Source organism: Aplidium turbinatum, chromosome 14, assembly GCF_918807975.1.
Source record: "Aplidium turbinatum chromosome 14, kaAplTurb1.1, whole genome shotgun sequence".
In the NCBI taxonomy this organism is placed as follows: Eukaryota; Metazoa; Chordata; class Ascidiacea; order Aplousobranchia; family Polyclinidae; genus Aplidium; species Aplidium turbinatum.
Window position 1 is genome coordinate 22,107,781 of NC_137485.1, and position 24,179 is coordinate 22,131,959.

The window sequence follows — 24,179 nt, forward strand, 5'->3', positions numbered from 1 at the left end:
CAATGAAAGCTCTGATCTCACAAGCAAAACGCTTTACGAAAAAACATGACCACTATCAAATTGCCAAAAATTGACAAAACTTAGGTAGAGTTGACATGTGGTTATCGCCTTCGGCTCTGGTGCTGGTAGCCCTGGGTTCGATTCCAGGTCAAGTCATACCAAAGACTTTAAAAAGGGTACCGATTGTGTTCTTTTTTGCATAACGCAGTGAAGATAAGTCGGGTAATAATCTGGTGACATATCACCCTCTTCCAATCTGCCTTGAGCCAGCATGGAAGCAGTACGGCTCATAAAATCACATGGAACCCTGTCAAGTAACCCATGTTGATGCGCAATCTGCTGCAAGCGGAGATAGCGAATGATTATTATTAGGTAGAGTTAACTTAGTTAAATTCTGCATATTAACCGATTTATAAATTTTATGTCCATTTATTATGTATACAGAGAGTTTTCTAACTTAAACGCCGCGTCATTTGCGTTGTGCGGGTACAACTGCAAACATACGTTGACGTGTGGTGTTTAACACGTGATGGTTTATGTCAGTGGTTCTCAACCTTTTTAAAGAGTGAGGGCCAAATTCAAAGCTTAAAGTTTGTATAGGACCTCAAAAAAACAAATCATGAAACAGTATATTAGCTATTATAAAACAACAACTATAAAGAAATTTAATGTAAAACTTGATGTTGGCTTTCTATAAGTTTCATTATACGAAGGGTAGTCTTGGAAGATACAGTACGGTACGCAAAATGTGGTTAAAGATGATGGTTCGTCAATCGGTTGTGATAATTGGTTTTCATTCCATTTTTTGCTGAAAAGTGCTTCACACACGTATGTTAAACCTAATACAAAGGCAATTTTTAAGTGCATTGGCGATCAAGTTAAGATAGGTTACTTTCTCTCTGGAAACGACTCCAAAAGTGTAATAGATGGTCACATAATTATGAATTCTTGTGTCAGTTCCACATCTGACTACAAGTTCAGCAGCTCCAGATGAAAATCATTGGGGGCGGTGGCTGCGTCTGTTTCCATAAGTGTTGCAAATAGTTTCATCAGGGGTACGAAAGGTTTAATAACGTTAATGCGACTTTCAAGTTCATCAATCATTTCGTTAACAAGCCTAGTGTATCTTTCAAATAACCTGTTGACTTGCTACTCTTAAAGTGATGGAAAATATGTAGTCAAACCACGCATAAGGCTCGCCTTCCAAAGACGAAGCTTTGTAATGAAGCCAGACACTGTGCGGTGCAAATTGTGACAAAGGCGGTCTTTACCTGGCAGTATGCGGTTCGAACTTCGAAGACGAGAGGTGTGTGGTGATATGAACCATGAATGACCATTCATGAATAATCCATTGTTAGTTGCTCAGTTGAGGGATGATTTTATTACCTTCAGCAAACGCCTTGATCTCTTGGAGAAACACGTAGATCAATTCAGTTCAGTTGTTCAGATCCTTTTAAGCAGAGGCGGATTTACCTATGGCGCCGGGGCGTCGCGGCGCCCCCTAAAATTCCAATTTATTTTTTTATGTCTGCATGCAAATTTCATTTTTATGCTATACTTTAACTTGTAAATTTCCATTTTACTAACGTAAAACAATGCGTGATGTTTAGTCTCGGCAAGTAGACCTACTAACCGCTGATAACGGTACAAGAGACAATGGACATTATATAAAATACTGATAACTAATAAAGAAACTTTTTTTAACTCAAGTTTAAATAATATAATGCATGGTAGCAATCCAGATTTTATGGCAGTTTAGGCAGAGAGATAGGATGGAATGCCATACATCAACCTTTTGGACAGTAGGCCTAAAGCTGGATCTGGTCTTGAACACATCTCTGCTAAATTTATTACGTATTTTATACAAAACATGTTTGTGATCGAATTACTTGTTTGAGGAAATCCAATGTCATTTTTATACGTTGTTACAAATTACAATTACGTATTGAGACGTTTTTGCAACATTATCAGCATGAGTAGTTTAATTGTATTGTTCTTTTGCTCAATTGCATCATTGTTAGTTCACAATATTGTGTTTTGCTGATAGGGTATAGGCCCGATTTTGCTTATTCTACAAAATAGAAATAATAGACTCTTATTTCTGCAAGAGCTTTGTTCATATTTGAATTATTTCTTTATTCGCAATATCTTAACTGAGTACCACTCACTTGTACTAAGTACACCTAGGCCTCACCGTTTGAATGTTTTTTATACTGCATTATTTTGGGCTATGCACCAGTGAGCTTCAGGCACTCTAGGTTGGTGATTTATTGAAATTGATTTTGGTAGTTACCGTATCCCTTTTCATTCACTTGGAGCAATCACTGTTGTAGGCCTATAGCCTAAAGTTTTAGTGGAAAATACCTAAATTATCATTTCACGTTCGTTATTGCTTTTAATTGCCACGAGCGGCATTATGGCATTGTCTCAACTTTACAACTGATTGTCACTTGTGGTGTTGAGTTGTGATGTGGGAATGACTGGTAGCCTACCTGACTTATTTAGGCAATTTTATTGATAAAAACGCAAAAAAAATTTCCAAGCCATTTGCGGCGAGGTTGTTCCATACTTATTTGGCGCCCCCTAAAATTTTGCCCTAAATCCACCACTGCTTTTGAGACATGGAACATAGCGGTAACTGGAACATAGCGGTGACTGGAACATAGCGGTGACTGGAACATAGCGGTGACTGCTGGAACATAGCAGTGACTGGAACATAGCGGTGACTGGAACATAGCGGTGACTGGAACATAGCGGTGACTAGAACATAGCGGTGACTGGAACATAGCGGTGACTGGAACATAGCGGTGACTGGAACATAGTGGTGACTAGAACATAGCGGCGACTAGAACATAGCGGTGACTGGAACATAGCGGTGACTGGAACCACCGAACAGCGGTGAACACGAGCACGTCTTCACAGTCAGCATCAATATCTGCCAGAAATTGCTTAAACTTACGATGGTTAAGCGCATTTGCACGAATCCAATCTACTGTTGATGTTATGATTTCTATTACATTGGACATCTTTAGTGGCTGAGCAATGATACTTTCTTGGTGAAAAATGCAGTGGTACCGCATCTTAGAGATTATCCTCTTCATGCCATCTGACATAAAGACCTTGATTTTTCTATAAATACGTAGAAGGAAACTCATCTGTTGCAACTGAACACAGCTTTGACGGGTCCAAAGGAGCTTCTAGAAGACCTGCACGAAATTGACAAACACATCTAGGCTATCTCTTTTTTTGTGTCGTGAAAAGAACGTAAAGTGAGAAATTCCTCTCAAATGTTAAAGTCTGATGTAACACCTCTGATAAACACAGCTAATTGTTTTGTATCCGCGGTGCGGAGTGTGGAGAAACGTTATTATAAGACACTTTCTTTGCTAGAATGTAAGTTACGATATGTGACAACGCTGTATTCTCGGCTTTTTGGGTACGTAGTTCTTTTTCAGAAAATGATCATTTTGGCAGCATCGATGAAGGCCACAGGAAGAATCGTTGAGGGCCGAATGCGTCCTAATTGGCCGCGGTTGAGAATCACTGGTCTATATGTACTGAAGTTTGTTTATTGGTTTGTTTGTTTATCTTTATCCTGCATTGCGGGAAAGCGGACTTGAGCGCTATGCATCGGTGTACGTCTTCCAACATACACCTGACCCACGCTGCAGCCGACGGCAATGTCTGTTTACGGATGTCTACTCTACTTATGATTTAAATTTGGTACTACCCATTACTCGAAATCGATCACTAGGTAGAGGCAATTATCGTGAAGTTTCTTGCCTAGAGAAACAACAGCAAGTGCGGGTGGCTGAAGTCGAACATGCAGGCTCTCGACTGCGAGTCCAACGCGCTAACCACTCGGCCACGGCTGCCGAAGTTGAGAATCACTGGTCTATTTAATCATGTTGTAACATAACATTACATTTTTGACACTGTCAAAAGTGTAATGACAAGGTTCGTTGTAGGTCCTGCCCAGGAGTTGGCCTAATGTATGTAAATTAGTGATTGTTGCAACTATTGCTAGAAAAGTTAGTGATGGCAATCGCCTACTTGTCAATAAAACGCAAGTCAACGGTGCATCTAAAGAGAGATGGTCAAGCTAATCAATTTCCATAGCTGGCTAAGCTTTGGATATAGGATCAAGCTGGCTGGTCTTCCACAGGTTTAGGCTACCAAATGCCGTGGATCTAAAGCCTTCCACATTTGGCTTGTGCGTCAAAAAATAATCAGGGGAATGCGGTAGATTTCAAGAAAATCAGTTCATTCATGAAAGTTGCTTGCAGTGCTTTAAAGGAGACTTAAGGAAAGACCTTCTGAAAGTTTACTTCGCAGAATCTGCGCATTGTCTAGAATCCTTTTGATAAAGCTTTTTTTACAACCACCTCGCGTCGACCACCATCCATTACAACAACTTTACATTCAATATTGCCGTTGAAGCATCTTGAGCAGCAGTTGTTAGCCTGAGGATTTTAATTGGTTGTTGCAGCAGAAGCATAGTAACCAATGGCAAGTTGATCTCCGTGATTAAACTGAAACTAACAGATAAAATGGACAGCAAGATAAAATGGGGTTAAGCCGATAATCTCAGAATGGGAGCTTAAATCGAAAATTTATCGTTATGTTGGTTAAACAAGAACAATCATAAAATAACGATAGATAGTAAATCTTTATAATCTTCAAGTGCACTTTAGGTTGATTGTGATGTTCTAATCGACAAATTAACAATTTAAGGTACATAACATATTTTCAGTAATCGTGTTGCAAAACGTTTTTTTTGGGTTCTATAATGCTCCCGATTCGAAATCGAAAACGTTGTTTTCGTGTATTACCGACTTGTTTTCCCAGCTGAATTTGCCGATTGAACGCCTTCAAGGCTACTGTCTTGGCGGTGCAGCAAATACAGTATGTCTTGGTTGCTAGAAGTGAGTGCAGGCCAAACTTAAAGCATTATGCCCTGGATCGGTATACATTCACTGCAGTAATCATGCTCTCGATTTGATTTTGCAAGACGTTGTAAAGGAAGCGAGGCTTATTGCCGATGCCTTAAACTTCGTTCAAAGTGTTGCAGTTGTAATTCGTGAATCGTCTAAGCGTATATCTTTATTCGTGTCGCTTTTTGGTTTCGATGAAGTTGCCTGCAATTTGCTGGGTTTGTGTCCTACTCGTTGGTGTGTTCGTGCTTTTGCCTCGCTCGTGTTGTTAAGTGCTACCCTACCCTGTCGCAATGTCTGACCGACATGATAGAAGATAGTGCAATGAGAGGAGACGCACGTGCAAAAATATTCGGCTTCGTAAAACAAGCACGTACGATGCGGCTTTATTTTGCGATTACCTGCAGTGGTGAAGTTCATCAGCCTGCAGAAGCCGTCGCAAGACAGCTCCAAAACAAGAAGATTTCTGCTTCTTCAGTTTTGGAATCCATCACCATTCTCCGCGAACGGATCAAAAATCTCAGAAAAGATGAATCCATTTCCAAGCTTATGGATGCAGCAAACGTCTTTGCGTTTGCCAATAACCTAAAAACGCCAAAGGATTCCCGAGTGAGCAAAACTCCAGTAAGGTTTCGAAACACAGAAGAATCCGATGGTTTGTCGTCTGTGGGAAAAAGAGCGAGGAAACGGTAATACATTGAAGCCCTTGATTTGGTTCAAGCTGAGCTTGATCGAAGATTCGACCAGGCGGATTTGCTTACAGCAGCTAACAGATGGAAGGCCCTTCTGAGCTGTGCAAATGGTGAGGAAAGATCTGATAGGCTACTGAGAACAGATTATCCGATGCCATCAGAAAAGATCGCCTAAAAACGGAACTTTTTTTTTTTTTTTTTTCAATTCAATTCAATTTATTTTTCTTTGTCAGAATGCAAAAGAAATGATATTGAGAAAAAGAAATACAGTAACAAAACTAACAAAAGGAAAAGGTGACAAAACCTTAATGGTTTAAGACGTGCGTGAAAGGATCTAATATTGCGGTATATGCATCAATAAATATAGTTAAGCACGGCCACCAAACCTGATACTTTAAAATAAGTTGATGAATTAGTTAAGAATCAGTCGCCTCCTCGTTCCTGGAACAACTGGAGCGCCAATTCTTAAAGCAATGAGAACACGACTGAACCCAACATCACAAAAACAAACTAATATACACAGTTACACACACATATTGAAATTACATAACGGACTATCAAAACAAGGACTATTTACAGATTTCATACAGAAATAAAGTGTTCGCAGCAACGATATTAAGTAGCCTATATATTGTAGAACAAATACATAATATGGCAGCTCATTATCAAGATAAAATAGTTAAAAAAGCTTTGTTTTTTAAATTAATTTCCTGCGCATGTAAGAGCATAACAATATATAGCAGCGTGTTTTTGGTATTTCTAATAAGAGTTGAATCATCTTTGATAGCGTCAGTGAGGGATGGAGTGTTTTTGGTATAGCTAATGAGAGGTGGAGACTCTTTGGTAGCGCCGATGAAGGATGTAGTGTCTGAGTTGTTTCATGCATCTTTTCCAAACCAACCTAAATAATAATCTTACGAAAAGTCCTTGTTCAACGAAGTTGTAAGTGGAAAAACCGCAAACTCCGTTCAAAAGGTTGCTGAGATACTATCACAACTAAATCCTCAAACACTAGATCTTTTCAAAGAAATGCGAAAATTCGTGGAGCTCTGCCTTTGCCTCCCGGCTTCAGCTGCATTATCAGAACGTTCTTTTTCTGCTCTAAGACGCCTGAAAACGTGGTTGAGAAGCTCAATCACACAAAAAAGACATAACTTACTCATCTTACGTTGATGCATGTCCACCAAAACATTTTGGACACTGTCGATGTCAAAGAACTCATGACACAGTTCATAGAGAAAACACCTGAGCGAAAAGCAATCTTCGGAAGCGTGTGAGAACTCACTTCCACAAACTGTCGTTTTCATATCACTTTCTAATTTGTACGTTTTCATTTGAATTTCCTGAACAGCTGCTTTGTTGTTGCCGTTCTTCATTTGTCACAATTTACAATGTATGTGTTTTGGCGTCGTCTCTTACACAGGAGGGGACCGAATGCTTATAAGCTACTACCACTTTTAAATGCTGACCCATATAAGGGGGGTCTGGGAGGCGAAGCCCCCCAGAAGCTGACAACACTACGGCATCTTCAGCCCCCCCCCCCCCCTAGAGAAAAATAGTTCCCGCGCCACTGGCCACTGCACAAGATATTTTACACCTGCAAAGTGATCAAGCTAGACTTGCTGGGGAACTATTTATGGAAAGACTTCCACAACCGCTAAGTGCAGGCAGAGCTTATAGCCAACGATCTTTGTGTTGTATGCTTGGACAAGTGGCTAGGAGTATGCTTGGACTGGCAGTATGCTTGGACAAGTGGCTTGGACAGCCGTGGCCGAGTGGCTAGCGCGTTGGGCTTGCAGTCGAGAGCCTGCATGTTCGACTCCAGCCACCCGCACTTGCTGTTGTTTCTCTGGGCAAGAAACTTTACGATAATTGCCTCTACCTAGTGATCGATTTCGAGTAATGGGTAGTACCAAATTTAAGTCATAAGTAAAGTAGACAACCGGAAACAGACATTGCAGTCGGCTGCAGCGTGGGTCAGGTGTACGTCGGAAAGCGTACACCGATGCATAGCGCTCAAGTCCGCTTTCCCGCAATGCAGGATAAAGATAAACAAACAAACAAACAAAACAATATTACTAGTTTACCCTGTGGGCTTGTGTGTTGCTGTTGAACTAATAAAAACAAAAATTAGTTGCATGTCTCTGCTACAGAAAATTTATTTCCGAACGTACATTCAATACGCGCGGTTGATTGGGTTAGGTAAGTCAACTACGTCGCCAACGCAAAACATTATAGGCTATGGGACGTTAAGAGTATTATACCCCATTGTTCGTTTTCAATATAAAATCTAATCAAATGAGTAACCAAGTTGCTGCAAACTAAAATATTATCGTCAATTCAAGCTGAGCATGGTAGGCTTATCTTACACTATATAAATTAGCCTACTGGTTATTATTAGCAAAAGTTTATTTTAATTCGTTTTCGTTTCGATTCAAAAAGTATTTCGAATGCCTCCTCTCCCCCTTAAGAAAATCCTGCGTGCGCCACTGTTTGTGCTTACATATGATCGCGGCAGCATGCCTTTGGCAGAAACGGTAGCTCATGAATAAGTTATTGTAAACTTTTTTGACTCATTTTACAGTAAACAGGAAAGTACAAAAATACAAAACATTAAATCAAAATGCGGTTTGAGTTTCATCAACCGTATCAAATGTTACGTAATAAAACTGCTCTATTTTGATATTATGACGTCAGAAGGATAATAAATCATCAAACAGCATCTAGTGCAAAGCTACAAACTCACGTGACACCTCTCTATGTCAAGAAAACAGCTAAGCAAACCAGTGACCAAGATATTTGTTGTGCAATTAGTTATACTGAATGATGTTCGCGGTATATTTTTAGTAGACTAAGTTGAAAAATTTTATATTCAAGGAAAATGTACGACGTCCAAATTACACCAAGTCATGGTGTTGCATATCGCGATTTCGAATATCAAATCTTCCTCAGTACAACTTTATAACAGGTATAGTAAAATTTTCAGTAGTTCAGTTCAAAGGATACAGCAGTAAAGTTTAGATGGAGACCAACAATAACGTTTTTTTTCTATTGCTTATAAGAAACATGTAGGCCTAAATTTAGTTTGCGAGCAGATATAACAAATTTTGAAACGGAGTGACAAACGCCAGGGAGGCAGTTTGGATGAGTCCTATGGATCCGTAATTGGGCTTCTTTGGCTTGCTGGGCGTGCAGTTGTTCTCTTGCGTTATATTGCCTATTTCATTAGTTAACTTACAAAAACTCTTATTATTTCCAAGGTTACTTTCGTCGGCACAACTTGTAGTCTATTGATGTTTTTTCTCATGTATCAAAGAGAGTTTGTCTTGTAGACTATTAATGGAATTGTTTCAAATAATGGTTTGGGAGTTTTGTTTGTTCATGAATCATCGCTGCTTTTTTAGTTACTTTCAGTGGAGTTATGTAATTTCTCATCGTAGATTGAACGTTCTTTTCTTTTTTAGCCTAACGCTGCGGGTTTGCTGTGGTAATATTTGTGATGATTTTTGATTTCATTCATTTTGCTAAAAAGTGCTTCACACATGTTAGTTATGTTGAACAGAGGCATTTTCAGTGCATTGACTCTCAGGTTAGAATAATTTCCCTCTGGGACAACTCCAAAATTTAAATAGATGATCAAAATAGTATGCTTGTGTAAGCTTCACATCCGGGCTACTGGGCTTGTCTCAGCTTCACATCAGTTTCACCTCGTTCTCGTTGCTGCAGTAAATATTTCAAGTAATCGCAAACTTGTTTGCCGTAGACATTAAATAAATACTCATCATCATCACCATCATCATCATCCGTTCAGTCGTTTACGACTCTCAGTCACTCTATACGTTATCTTTCTCCACATCTCTCGATCCCACACAGCCTCCTTCAATTCATGCACTCCCATGCCACTGTCATTTACAATCGTGTCAAGCCATCTTGTTTTCGGGCGCCCCCTTCCTCTTCCTCCGCTCACCAAACCAAGCATGGTGTCTTTTTCCATTGATTTGCTTCTCATTATGTGGCCAAAATATGAAAGTTTCTGCCTGGCGATTCCAGCTTCTAGGGATATGTCCGGTTTAATTTGTTCAAGAATTTTCTCATTTGTTATTTTGGCTGTCCAAGGAACACGCAGTAACCTTCTCCAAAACCACAATTCAAATGCGTCAATCTTTCTGCTGTCTGTTTTGTTCATTGTCCATGTTTCGCATCCGTAAGTTGCAATTGGGAATATTATAGTTTTGATCAGCTTCTTTTTTGTTTCTAATTTTATATCCTTGCTCTTCCAAATGCTATTCATTCCAACAAATGCATTTCTTCCCAGCGCTATTCTTCTCCTTATCTCTGGTGAGTTATTAGAATCCCAGCTTATTTTTGAGCCTAAAAATATGAATTCATTCACTATTTCAATTTCTTGATTTTCGATCTTGATGTTTATGTTATCTGCTTTACCAGTTGTTATAATTTTTGTTTTTTTGATGTTGAGTTTCAATCCAGCTCTTTCACTTTCCTTTTTCACTTTGATGATTTAAGTCTTCAAGATCTTGTGCGTTCTCGGCCAAAAGGGTAGTGTCATCTGCATATCTCAAGTTGTTTATAATTCTGCCACCGATTTTCACTCCTATATTGGAATTACTCAACCCTGCTCTCCTCATGACCATTTCTGTGTACATATTAAATAGAGAAGGAGATAAAATGCACTCTTGGCGTGTTCCTTTTTCAATTTTAAACCAAGCTGTATTTCCGTATGCTGTTCGAACTGTAGCTTCTTGATTTTCATACAATGACCTTATGAGTTCCAGCAGGTGCATTGGCGTTCCCATGTCTCTCAGACTACTCCAAAGAATGTTATGTTGGACAACATCAAAAGCTTTCGAATAATCAATAAAACACATGTACAGATCTTTTTTGTACTCCCTGCTGGTTTGCATAATCCATCTGAGATTTGCAATTTGGTCACGGGTACCTTTGCCTTTTTAAAACCAGCCTGCTCATCTGGCATTTCTCTTTCAATAATTGAGCCCAGTCGTTTTTGGATGATTTTCAAAAGAATTTTGCTTGCATGAGGTATTAAGGCTATGGTTCGATAGTTTGAACATGTCCGTATGTCTCCTTTCTTTGGAATTGGAATAAATATTGATCTTTTCCAATCTTTTGGCCATTTTTGTGATTTCCAAATACATTGGCATAAGGCCAATAGTATTTGAATTGGCACATGACTTAATAATTCTGCTGGAATTCCATCGACTCCTGGAGCTTTTTGTTTAGATAGTTGGTCTCTTGCCCAGATAACTTCTTTTTCCAGTATGTCAGGTTCAAGGTCAAACTGTTGACTTTTATGTTCTTCAATCTGTGGTTGCAGTTGAGGGTCCTGATATAACTGCTCAACATACTCCTTCCACCGATTCAAAAATAAATACTAAACTGCTTAAAATATGATAAATAAAACCAAAACTGTATTACTTACAACACCATGACTTTAATGCACCATGTTTCATAAAATTATTGAGTTCTCTTTTTGAATATCCTAAAAATTAAAAAAAAGTCTGGTAACTCTGAAGCCTCAACCACCCAGTTAAAAATCGAGGAATCGGAATTGTGTAGGCTATGTTTCGCCCAACTCCACAACCCTGGAAAAGAGAAATGAACACACAACCCCTCTTGACTCAATTTCTTTGACCTTAACGCCAATCATATGTCAGCAGGAAAGAAGCTCAGTCGCTGTACATGAATGTCACAATGAACATGCTAAACCCCGCGGCAGGCTGCATTATTGTCCTAGAATAGATGAACAATTTTATTGTGTTGCCACTTGAAGCGGTTGACTGTCTCGTATCAGTGCCGGTCTTACGGTATTTCGGGCCCTGTGCGGAATATGCTTTGCGGGCCCCAATGACAATGATCCAATTCAGTAGCGTGGCTAGGTATTTTGAAAGGAGAGGGAGGAGTTTGAAGGTCGACGGGCGAACACCCAGTGGTGGGGGGGGGGCTCCCCCAGAAATTTTTGAAAAATTACTTTGAATTTGGGGCATTCTGAGAGCATGTTCAAGAAAAGTTTGGGTACGAATATTACTGTAAAATGGTGCTGTCCGGTGGCATAGCAAAAGGATAAGATCATGCTTTCTTTGGCATTTTTCGGAAATAAAGCTATGTCTCTATCTTGAGTTTGGATGCAACCTATTTCGTCCCCTGAAAAATTCGTACCCTGAAATCGGAGGAACAAAATCAAATTTCGACCTATTTCGTCCCCTGAAAAGATCGAGAGAAATTTTGAAATGTTTGTGGCAACTCCAATCAGCGACTTCGGCTCTGTCGTTTTTTTTTCTCGATCTTTTCAGGGTACGAATTGTTCAGGGGACAAAATAGGTTAAACCCGTTAAGTCTCTATGTTTTTTGTTGTTGCTAATTCCTTTGTTGAATTCACTTGTTGAATTTTTCCATTGGAAATGACAAAATTATTGCATTTTCTGAGTAAATTGCGGGCCCACTAATTTGCGGGCCCTGTGCGATCGCACGGTTTGCACACCCCAAAGACCGGCACTGCTCGTATCATTACTATAAGACTTGTTACTCAATGCAACAAACAGTGTACTAGCCTCATTTCTTAATCATAGATCGATTTCGCTATCACAGCATCCTCAGTATGATCATGTCAAGAGAAAATAATATTTGTGCTCTTGACATGCAAGTAGTAGTGTATATTTATTTTGAAATCGACGAAGACGTTCGCTGTTCAAAATTTGATTTCTTTACGTGTTTGTGGTGATCCATTCGTCAGCTCAAGGATTTCATCCATCATCTTACAAGTAGAACTATTGGACCATTTATTTGACTGTTTATCGTTTGATATCCCAATAAACTACGTTATCAATCTTTCCAAAGTCTTTTTAAATTAAAAGATTGAAACAATTGTGACAATGAGAAGCCCACGGCTGGATCGCCTCCACGTGAGCATTGGGCGTTCCAGATCCTCAATGCACAAACGGAACCAATCCGCATCTGCGGCATGCAACTGTGATGCAGAAGAACAAGCCGCATACTACATACTCTATGGCTGCCGGCTGTCCGACCTTTGTTCCATCAAGGGCAGTTGGTCGGCTCATGCTAGACGACTCCACTATCAAGCAACTGTTCGAGAAACGCCGGAATACGGTGCCTGACTCCAATGAAATGTAGACAACAGACAACAAAAAAGACGACCTTTGTTAATTCACGATATCAAAACTCCTGATGCTATAACGACAATTACAAACGTTGTTTCTCTATATTTAATTACATTAAAGGGCTGTATAAATAATTCTAAGCTTTTCAATGTTTTAACTGGAACACTCTTTGAAATGGAAGTTTGTGGTTGTGCAGCCGGTTTCAATATGATTCACGTTGAAAAATACATGTGACTCCGCATTTGATAAATGAACAACTAAAGTTATATCTATTGAATTTATTTACAGTCTAAGAACTCTTTGTAAATGCATTAGTTACGACCACGTAAGACTTTAGTTTAATGACGTTGCAGCGATTTTGACAAAATAGAAGATAGTTTTCTGAATCAAAACTGCGTTACATCCTACCGGTAGATTGCCCTACGCCACTCCAGTTGTGACCCATCGCTTCATCATATTTTGAAGATGGTGAGTTAGCAGTTGTATTATTTTCGTTGAACGTCCCTGTTTTTTTTAATTGTGAGAGTATGCTGGCCAACAGTACAGTAGATAAAATGACTAATAAAAATACTGTAGCACTCATAGCACAGGGGCAACAGACTAAATAAATAACATTAGAAAACAATCAAAAGGTGAGCTGCAGCAACAAGACATCCAATCCTATGATATTCCTTGCTTTATAAATCGCTTTTACGCAACTATTTCAGGTTGGCAACAAGAGCAAAAGTTGATGTGAAAATGCAAATAAATAATGACGTCACATAGTAAATTATTACACTGTTCAAAAATTAAATTAATTCAAAAAGTAGCAAAGGTAAAATAAATATTTCAATGAAAAATTACCAAGTGAATAAAATAAGCCAGTATTTAGGAATAGAGGTTAACAGACGTAAACGCCTTCCATGTTTATGCGTATGTGCTTTAATGTAAGCCTAATTTAACCTGTGTGCAACTGTGGAATTATGTCAGAGTACTTTTATTGTATGCTTTTTATCGTAGTTCTACTATTGTTGATGCAAAACAATCAAAATCTTTTACTTATGTTACAAGCCTTCTTTCACTGTTGTTGCAGTACGGTTTTGTCAATTATGCATTAGAGCAACTCATTTTACGCAAATTTGGCGAGGAAACTTGGGAAAAAATAAAGTAAGTGATTTTGCATGTTGTTATTTTTTATTTGTTGCTGTGATGTTTTTAAGATAAACCATCAATTCAAGTTTGTATCTTCTAACGAGCTGTATCAATTTATTAAATCTTTTATTTTGCTTTCTGCGTTTTACTTTAACTATTGTAAATTTCCCGCTGTAGACTACCGATTGTTTAATTGTTTGTTTGTTTACATTTAGTAATGATGCTCACTCTCCTTATGTACTGAAAGTATTATTAGTGAGTTTTGCATAGCCGTACGAGCCAGGGAGGCAGGGGGGGGGGGGCAGCCGCCCCCCTGTTGTTTCAAAACGTCGCAAATTCGGGCAAAATCTTGCAATTATTAGGGCAAAAATTGCTATATGAAAAGCTACAAAATTGCATGAATTAAGAAAAACTATAAATTAATATCTTTTACATATCAAACTAAGTACAGCCTCTTATTTGCACAAGAAATATGCCGCAAAATTTTCATTTGACACTCCCGTATTGATGTATTGTATTGCATGGTGATCAAACTGTAGTACGAAATGCATTTAACCAACTGCATCATGCCAATTTGGGCAGCCACCAAAATATGTCTCTAATACTTTTGTGAAACTGCCCAAATCTAAACTCAAAATTTGCTATAGGCCTATAGCTAATTTTATTAATTTTCACAAATGCATCGTGTTGATTTGGGCAGCTGAAAACATGGAATTATTTGATGAAACTGATTAGTCTGTTTATGCAACTGCCCAAATTAGCGTGAGGCAGTTTCCCCAAAATGAACAAATTCATTAATTATTCCCATTTACATAACTGTATCGTTTAGATTTGGGCAACAAAAAAATATGAAATTATCTGATCATAGTCTATTTATAAAACTGCCCAAATTGGCATGATGCAGTCGCCTCGGCATCAAAATTTACAAAGTCTTTAATTTTTTTCATAATATCCATAAATGCATCATCTTGATTTGGGCAACTACAAAATATGAATTTATATAAATCTGGTGAATAGCCTACTTTTATAAAAACAATTCGGGTGGGGAGGTCACAGTACTTTTTCAACCATAAACGGACATAGCTAAGCAACACCACAACATTTAACAAAAACATGTTATACCTGTTAAAAGTAATGTTAAGGTGTTGCTTAGCTTTGTTTGATTACTTTTATAAAAGGTTCTGCTACTATTCGGCGAGAGCCTTTTTCGCCGAGTTCCCTATTCGGCAATTTTTTGAAAATCCAACGACGCCTTCTGCAAATCCGATGATTGAATATTATTCAATATTCAGACATTCATCATCATTCATCATCATTGTCAGCCATTTTTATTCCACTGCAGGATGAAGGCCTTCCCATATCTTTATAATTTTGTCTGTCTTTGCACGTTTGTGTCCAGTGTTTGTCGAATTGGTAGAGTTCGTCTCGCCATCTTGTTTTCTGTTTCCCTCTTTTGCGTTTATTGTCAAGCGGTATCCAGTCAGTAGCTCTTCTTGTCCATCTGTTGTCAGTTGTTCGCATGATGTGTCCTGCCCAATTCCACTTTAAACTTTTTATTGTTTGAATGATATCTTTGATTTGTGTTTGTTGTCGTATCCATTTGGCTGGTTTCCTGTCTTTCCATGTAATGCCTAAGAGTATTTTTTCATGTAATCTTTGCGCAGCGCGTAGTTTGAGTGTTAGTGCTTTCGTTAAGTTCCATGTTTCTGCTCCGTATGTCATTGTTGGGACTCATTGGGAGAATGCATTGATTATATACTTCTCTTTTCATTGAGATCGGTAATTTACTTTTAAATATTGAACTCGCTCTTCCAAATGCCTGCCAACCAAGTGTAATTCTTCTTTTAATTTCTTCTTCTTTATCAGGTGATGTGGTTACTATTTGACCAAGGTATGTGTATTTGTGTACTTTTTAGAGATTGGTTCCATCTAATGTAATGTTTTGGTTTCCTTTGACATGGTGATTGAACATAACTTGTGTTTTACTCAAATTCATTTTGAGATCGACCTCTTTGCTTGTCTCGTCGAGTTCAGTCAACATTGTTTGGAGTTCATTGGGTGTTGAAGATATCAAAATAATGTCATCAGCAAACCTGAGATTGAATAGGTATTCGCCATCTACTTTGATACCTTTTTCTTCCCAATTTAAATTTTTGAAAATTTCTTCCAAGCATGCTGTGAAAAGCTTAGGAGAGATGGTGTCTCCTTGCCTACCACCTCGTTTAAGTTAAAATTTGGCTGAGTCTTTGTGTAGTCTGATGAAGGAAAAGCAATTTTGATAGATGTGTTGAAGGATATTGATATATGTCTGGTCAATTGCTTGGTTTCTGATGGCTTGTAGCACTGCAGGGATCTGTATTGAATCAAACGCTTTACTGTAGTCAACAAAGGCAAGGCAGAGAGGCAAGTTGTATTCATTTGTTTTTTCGATTATTTGTTTGATTGTTTGTAGATAATCTATGGTGGAGTAGCCACTTCTAAATCCAGCTTGTTCTCTTGGTTGGCATTCATCTAGTTGATTAGCTAGCCTATAGGAAAGGATTTTGGTGAAAAGTTTGTAGACACTACTAAGTAGACTGATTGGTCGGTAATTGTTCAGATTTTTGTGATCTCCTTTTTTGTGAAGCAAGATCATGATAGCAGTATTCCAGGCTTCCGGGGTCTTTCCCTGTTGAAGGCATTCAGTGAAGAGGTTAGCTAGCCTTTTCAATATGGTCTCTCCAGTATCTTTTAGAAGATCATTAGTGATGTTGTCTGGTCCTGGAGCTTTTCGTGTTTTTAGAGCATCAATAGCATGTTTCACTTCAGAAACAGTTATTGGTGGTTCGTGGTTCGTTGCTATTTTTGGCTTTGGTGTTTTGGAGAGATTCTGCTGATTGTTGTTACTACTGTAAAGTTTTTCATAGAATTCTTTTGATCTTTCAACAATTCGATCTTGATTGTTCGTGATGTTTCCGTCTTCTTCTTTTATAGCTGTTATTTGACTTTTCCCTTGACTTAGTTTTTTCTTTGCAAAATTGAATCCTCTACCTTGTTTAATAGTTTCATCAATCATTTTCATGTTATGGGATCGAATGTCCATTCTTTGGTTCTTTTTGATTAGTTTGTTCAGTTCTATCTCTTCGATTTTGTTTCGATTATTGTCCATTGTTTTCCATGCTTTACGTGTTTTCATTAGCTGCATAGTGTTTTCAGATTTGCTTTTCTTCATTATTTTTTCTTCTTGGTATGCCGAGGCAGTTTCATGTAAGGGAATGGTTATGTTATTGTAAAGTTCCTCTATGTAGTTGAGTTGACTGGTGTTTGTTGCTTCTTGTTTTTTAAAAGCTATTTCTAAGTTTTCCTGGAAGTTATTGACATGTTCTTGGTTGATTTTGAGTGGTTGAAGTTTGCAGTGGTGGAGTTTCTTCCTTTCTTTTTGCACATCGATTTTCAGTGTACTTCTTACCATTCGATGATCACTTGCTTTCACATTGTTTAAGACTTCTGTGTTCTGCACTACCTCAGGTTTGTTTATGAGTATATAGTCAATTTCGTTATACGTTTGGTGATTGGGGCTTCTCCATATCCATTTACGGTTTAACTTTTTCTTAAAGCAAGTGTTGGTTATTTTCAAGTTATTTGAAGTTGCAAAATTGATCAAATCTTCTCCTCTGTCGTTTCTTGTGCCAGCAGAGAATTTTCCAAAACAGTTTTCATTTCCTTGACCAACTTTTGCATTGAAGCCCCCGTAATAACAAGGTAGTGGCTGTTGTTTGTTTGAATTGCTTTGTTAATGTCCTCATAGAAATTTATTATTTCGTCTTGTGAGCTTGCGGAAGTAGGTGCATAGACTTGGATAATCGTTAGATCATATCTCTTTGATATTTTAATGGTTATACTGGCAACTCTGTCCGAGATTCCGTTAATTGTTTTAATATTGTCTTTAATCTTTGTGTGAACAAGAAATCCGATACCACTTAGCTTTTGGTTTTCCTTGCCTTTGTGATACAGGAGGTGCTGGTGGTGTTTTAATTGTATGATTCCTTCGCCAGTTCTTCTCATTTCGCTAAGACCAATTATATGCCAGTTTACGTTTTCGATTTCTTTCAACAGGTTTTCCAAGTGAGCTTCTTCAGATAGTGTTCTGACATTGTATGTAGCGATTTTTAGGCTTTTTCGAGTCTTTTTATCCAGATGATGGGGAGAGTGGGCCTTACCCTGCCGTGCTGGTCCAGTGCAGGTTGGTAGGGGATTCATTTTCACAGTCAGAGTTACAGTTACATATTACACCAGTAGTAACATCCCTTATTCAAATAGATATACTTGATTTACAAATAGATACTTGATTACAAATAGAAAATTCAGACATTGAATCAATGTAAATACGTACTGCTAGGCTAATTGGGTTCTTTGAATCCTACGTCACCGTCTGTATGCAAACTTAGAATATATTAAACTTAGTTATTTTTGGAGCAATACTAAAAGGCGGAAATGCGGAAGCGCGGAAATAAGCCGAAATAACTTTAGAATTAAAACAGTCATAGTACTTAATGATCTCACAATTGCTTCTAAATAATATCTTTTAATGATATTTCAACATAAGAAAATGTTCGGTATTGAGTTGTGGCTAAACATCGCATTTCCGCCTTTTTCCTATTTCAATAAATTCCATTAAATTTCGAAATTTACTCCAATAACTGTGGAATTAAAACAGTCAAAGCATTTAATGACCTCACAATTGCTTCTAAACAATATTTTTCAATGATATTTCAACATAAAAGTAGGTTCGGTGGTGAGTTTTGTTAAAAATTACATTTCCGCCTTTTTCCATGTTGCAACATTTCATTCTTTCATGATGAAGTTATCGCTGTATGTTCTTCTTCTTCGTTTGAACCTTGTTCTTCGCCACTTCAAGGGTCGAGGGGCTCTGCCTTTTACCACCCTTGGGCAGTGGCGGCGACGCGGTCTAGATGTTTGGGCAGGTGTCGAGCAGCCATTGAATTGATTCTTTGCCATTGAATTGATGCTAGCCATTGAATGCCAGCCATTGAATTGATGCTATATGTTAAACAATATGGACGTCAAGATCGTATTTCCGCGTTTTCTACATCGGCATTAAATCGCTACTTCTGCGGACAATACGCCATTTCATGCCCGGCTTATTTCTGCCTTCCGCATTTCCGCTTTTTAGTGTTGCCCTTATTTTTGTCATCAAATTACCTAACCTAACTATATTTTTAAAAGTAGAGCTGCCAGACCTTTTTATTTTTGTACTAAAATTCGTATCATCAAAACTACTTCAATTGATTGAACAAAGTTTATTTGAACAGAAGTAGTATGTCTGTGTTTTATTACATTTAATTATAATTTCTCTATTGTTATGTACTTTTTTCTGAATTCGCATGGTCACCCTGAACCGGTTTCCTGCAATGTTTATTTTTCTGGGTCTTTTATGACATCACAACTGAATATTTAAGTGGCGTTGTTTATTATTTGTGGTGTGTAAAACAATATTTCTTACTCCTACTTAGTAAGTAGGACTTACCATGCCAAAGTGCAGAAGCATCGAGCAATGCACAAGCAAGGTATCTTCAAAGATGAATTCAGTTGTTTTATCTTGATTACTTTGGTAAGAAATTCTAGCTAGCTGGTGACTAGTGGCGTAGCCAAGGGGAGGGGGGGTGGGTATTGCAAAGAGCGAGTTTTGCCAATACCAAACATTCAAATATCTCAGCCAGGAATTAGCAACAAGAAAACATAGAGAATTGTAGCTTTATTTCCGAAAAATGCCGAAGAAAACATGATCTTATCCTTTTGCTATGCCACCAGACACCACCATTTTACAGGAATATTTATACCCACATTTTTGTTGAAAATACTATCAGAATGCACCAAATTCAAAGTAATTTTTCAAAATTGTTTGGGGAAGGCCCCCCAGACCCCTCGCTGCTGGGTGTCGCCATAAGCGAAACACGCCGTCAAAACCCCTCCTTTCAAAATTACCGACTACGCCACTGCTGGTGATCTTGTTATGTTAGTTTTTCACTGTTATCATGCACCGCATACATTATATTTGGGCAATTTCTATAAAAGCGTGCACATTTGGGCAAATTTACGTTCTGCCCCCCCCAAAATGGTTTGGTCTCGTACGGCTATGGAGTTGTGAATTTTTGGACTCCTACGTTTAGGTATTTACATTTTATTTGTGATAGTGTAACATGTACCATGTTTTTAAATAACAAATTTATATTTTAACATTTAACCGAAATTCATCATTATTTGCAAAATGCATTTCAATGCTGCAAATTCAAAACCTAACGTTCTCACAGAACATAAGTCAAGCTTCCTGTAACAAACGCCACTCACACAGAATCTAGCTCAACACATCTGTATTTCTAATGCGACATAACTATGAAACCGGTATAACGTTTCCCTTGATTCTTACGATAGCTATTATTGATGAAAAACCCAGCCAGCAAGCCCATATGGGCCCCACATGGGGACCCATATGGGCTGATGTACGGGCCCCATGTGAGCTGCCTATATGGGGCCCATACACATTGTGTCCGCGGGCATCACATTGCCCCCATATAGGCTGCCCATATTCATTTATGGGTTTCATGTGGGTTGCTCACACTCAACCCACAAATCTAATATGGGCTGCCCATATGTATGTCAGGTATATATATAACCGCAGACAGATGCCAAAGTGCTCAAACTGCAAGCAGTGAATTTTGCGCCATGCATAGCAAGGTGCCCCCAGTGAAGTGCTCAATCGGCGTAAGCCAAGAGCGTCACTTACTGCAATTTTTTTTTTTTTTTTATACCAGGTTTACGATGTTATCACATTATTACCCGACTCATTCTCGCTGCGCTATGCAGGATAGAACACAAGCGGTACCGTTTTTAAAGTCTTCGGTTTGACCCGACCTGGAATCGACACTGTTTAATATTATATACCCTGGAATGGCCATGAAGGTATATAGCTCCATGTGATATTTTCCTATTTGTGGTACGTAAGCACCAAAAATAGTACTACTGCAAATCTTGCCAAAGTGCTCCAACTGCAAGCAGTGAGCTTTGCGCAACGCATAGCAAGGTGCCCCCAGTAATTTTGCTTGTTCAATTTCATTTTGTGTTTGTTTAAAAGATCAATAAAATTCGTTTGAGACAACTAAAAAATCTCAAAGTCTAGAGAAATGCTGATCGAGGTGTATATCATATTAGTATGGGTTGCCTACAAACCTTTGAATCACTGTGTGAGTAGCCCATGGTCTGCCCATAAAAAATGTGGGCTGTCCATGAAAAATGTGGGTAGCCCATGGTCCACCCATAAAAAATGTGGGCAGCCCATGGTCTGCCCATAAATAATGTGGGCAGCCCATGGCCTGCCCATGAAAAATGTGAGTAGCCCATGGTCTGCCCATAAAAAATGTGGGCAGCCCATGGTCTGCCCATAAACAAAGTGGGCAGCCCATGGTCTGCCCATAAACAAAGTGGGAAGCCCATCAATATTTCATGCTTAGCCCATGATCAATAATTTTATGTGGCTAAATTTAATAAAATGCATTTATATGATCAGTTGATCACGCATTTGAAGATTGGAAGTTTTATATTCCACCTTGTCATTTAGCAACACATTCTGCAAGAAAGCCCATATTGGGCACATATGGCAAAAACACAAAAACCCACATAGAACCCACATGCCCACAAACCCATTAAAATAGTATATGGGGCCCATATGGGCTTGCTGGCTGGGAAGGCTCTACCGGGATATTATGATATAAGCGGGGAATTGAAAAATGCAGACACTCAGACAGGAATTCGAAATTTGACTAGCAAAACGAATGGACTGAATTTTAGAACAAGAAGGTTAAATTCACGACTGGGGAATGTCGCTCTTCTGACACCGGTCGCACTAAATTATATTGATTAGAGATATTTTTCAATTCCCGAATAGCAAATTTGAAACTTTGATTTAATAAAAAATGATTAATTCTATTTAATTCGTTTTCTTTTTTGTAAGAAGTCATACCCCTAGACTAGACAGCCAGAAGCCTAAATTATCCTTTCAAATTATCCTTTTTATTTTTATAATAGCTCAAAACTAAGAATAAACGCACCATCCAAGAGAATAATCTCATAAACACTAAAGATACATGCCAAGATTACCTAATAAGAGCGTAAAGGTGGCACAGTGTACTACTTCGTGTCTTTTAGGTGCAACAGTTGAATTTAAAATAGAGGAAAGAACAAAACAATTATACGCTGACCAATTAAAAATCAAGCAGATCTTGCTGCAGATTTTGATGAATTTATCATTGTGTTGGTTTCAGAAAAAAGGCAGATCTAGAGATGCAGGGTCAATTCATCCAACGCATAATCTATGAAGACATCTGCACTTTCGATTTGGTCCAAGCCGCATGTGCCGTTTTGAGTACGTTGCTTTCGACATCATCAAGTATTTAAACTTAGTTATGCAATACCAGTGACGTGGCGGGTTACTTGTGTGTGCCCATTCAATATGGAAACTTTATCTTTGTGATTAGATAATATAGCTATTAGCTATACCACGAGTTACGTGAAAAAAAAATTCCTGCAAACTTTCCTTTTAAAAATCTCATTGTTATACGACCAAATTTCGATACATTAGTTCAATCCACTAATTTCTAGAATTTGTTTTTACTTTGGTTATCGATAGGTACCGTATCCAGATTCGATGGACGATAAGCGAACTTTCCGACTGACCTTTAGGATTAAGTAAAATGAAACGATTTCCTTGTCTCAAAACGAGGTCACCACAACGTAGGTGTGAAAGTTATTGCCACTCATGCGGATTTCATTGAAAAGTGATAGATGTTTTTCAACTAAGTTCATTTGAACGTTAATCGTTTGTAGCTCTAGTTGCAACGTTCATCTGATCAAAGTGAAAGTAAAAGCAACAACAAACAAGTTGATTTGTTGCTTCACTGACGTTTCGCGTACCATGACAATGCGCATCCTCAGACCAAATAACATACAAAATAAATTTTATGCAAAAGACAGACAAGACACAACAATACAACAGGGTTGAGCATTAGAACAATATATTTTACATATTTACAAAGATTTTTAACAGTCTAACGTTTTCGGCTTAACTTAAGCCCTCATCAGGAATCCGAAAATATTTATAAAGATGCAATAAATTTCAACTTCTTGAAGGTGGCCTATCTAGATGACTGACTACAAGCATCAAGAAATACGCAGCGATTAAAAGCAATAGTGTGGAAAACAGACAGACAGACGGAAAACAAATTACATTAGGAAAAGGCAACTACGTAACTACAAAATAATTTGCACCACAGTGTACGTGATACATGCAGTAAATGTTGAGGAGAATGGTCAAACAGATATTTTTTAGATATGGTCAAACAAGATAAGCATTTGTTATAAACTTTAAAAATCAACGGTTGTGAGGCCACATATACACCACTTTTGTGAGCATTATATCCCGGCAACTAACTATAGGCCATTATATAAGTGAAAAGGTATATTAAATTTTGTTTTTGGCAGTCCTAGGGTTGATATGCTTAGCATTTACTATGTATGGGTATGACACAGTATTAGAGCAACAACAATCCAATACAAAGACACATGTTATGTTGTTTTGTCATCCAATTTAAGCAGTTGGTATATTAGGCAATGCAAACAGTGCTGTTGGTAAATGTGGTCTGTATTTTGTGGCAAGGATTGAGTTTGAAGTTATTACCTGGGAGTCATTTTTCTTCAGTGCTTGTGATTAGAGTAGCTGCTTCATTGTGAAGTAAGTATATCGTTGTAATGATATTCTGAAAGAACATTGACTATAATTTCATTGTAATATGATATCAATATTTATGGCATTAAAAGTAGTTTTCTTCAAAGTTGCAAGTTTGATGTGTATAGCATGATAAACTGTCAAATACTTTATTTGAAGTAGCATGGATTAAGTAATGTTACTGGTTTGATAAGTAAATGGATTGTCTTTTTTTTTTCAAAGTAAATTTACAAATATTGAGTCGTTGGACTATCTTTGAATTGAAAAGATTGAGCTACTTTTGGTCAGGCCTTTTATTGAAGTTGGGGTGGAGATTTTCAAATAATCTGGCGACATGAATATTTAACAATATTGTTATCCAGTTATTGGTAAAGTCTCAGTTCAAATTGTTGTTGAATCCAGTTTGGCTTAATATATATATTTTTGTGATACACAAGAATATATCAAGTTAATGGTTTATTTAATGAGGCAACCAAACCGGTATCAATGG

At 38.0% G+C, this 24,179-nt stretch overlaps 1 protein-coding gene across 1 annotated transcript in view; it reads left to right on the forward strand.

Moving 5' to 3' along the window:
• The first annotated feature begins 12,667 nt into the window (after window positions 1–12,667).
• LOC145782994 (guanylate cyclase soluble subunit beta-1-like) overlaps window positions 12,668–24,179 on the forward strand; it is a 110,753-nt gene continuing 99,241 nt past the window's right edge. Inside the window, exons 1-3 of the mRNA XM_082594751.1 lie at window positions 12,668–12,769; window positions 13,853–13,926; window positions 22,230–22,330. Coding sequence (XP_082450877.1) covers window positions 12,668–12,769; window positions 13,853–13,926; window positions 22,230–22,330 — 277 coding nt within the window. The remainder of the gene's footprint in view (window positions 12,770–13,852; window positions 13,927–22,229; window positions 22,331–24,179) is intronic.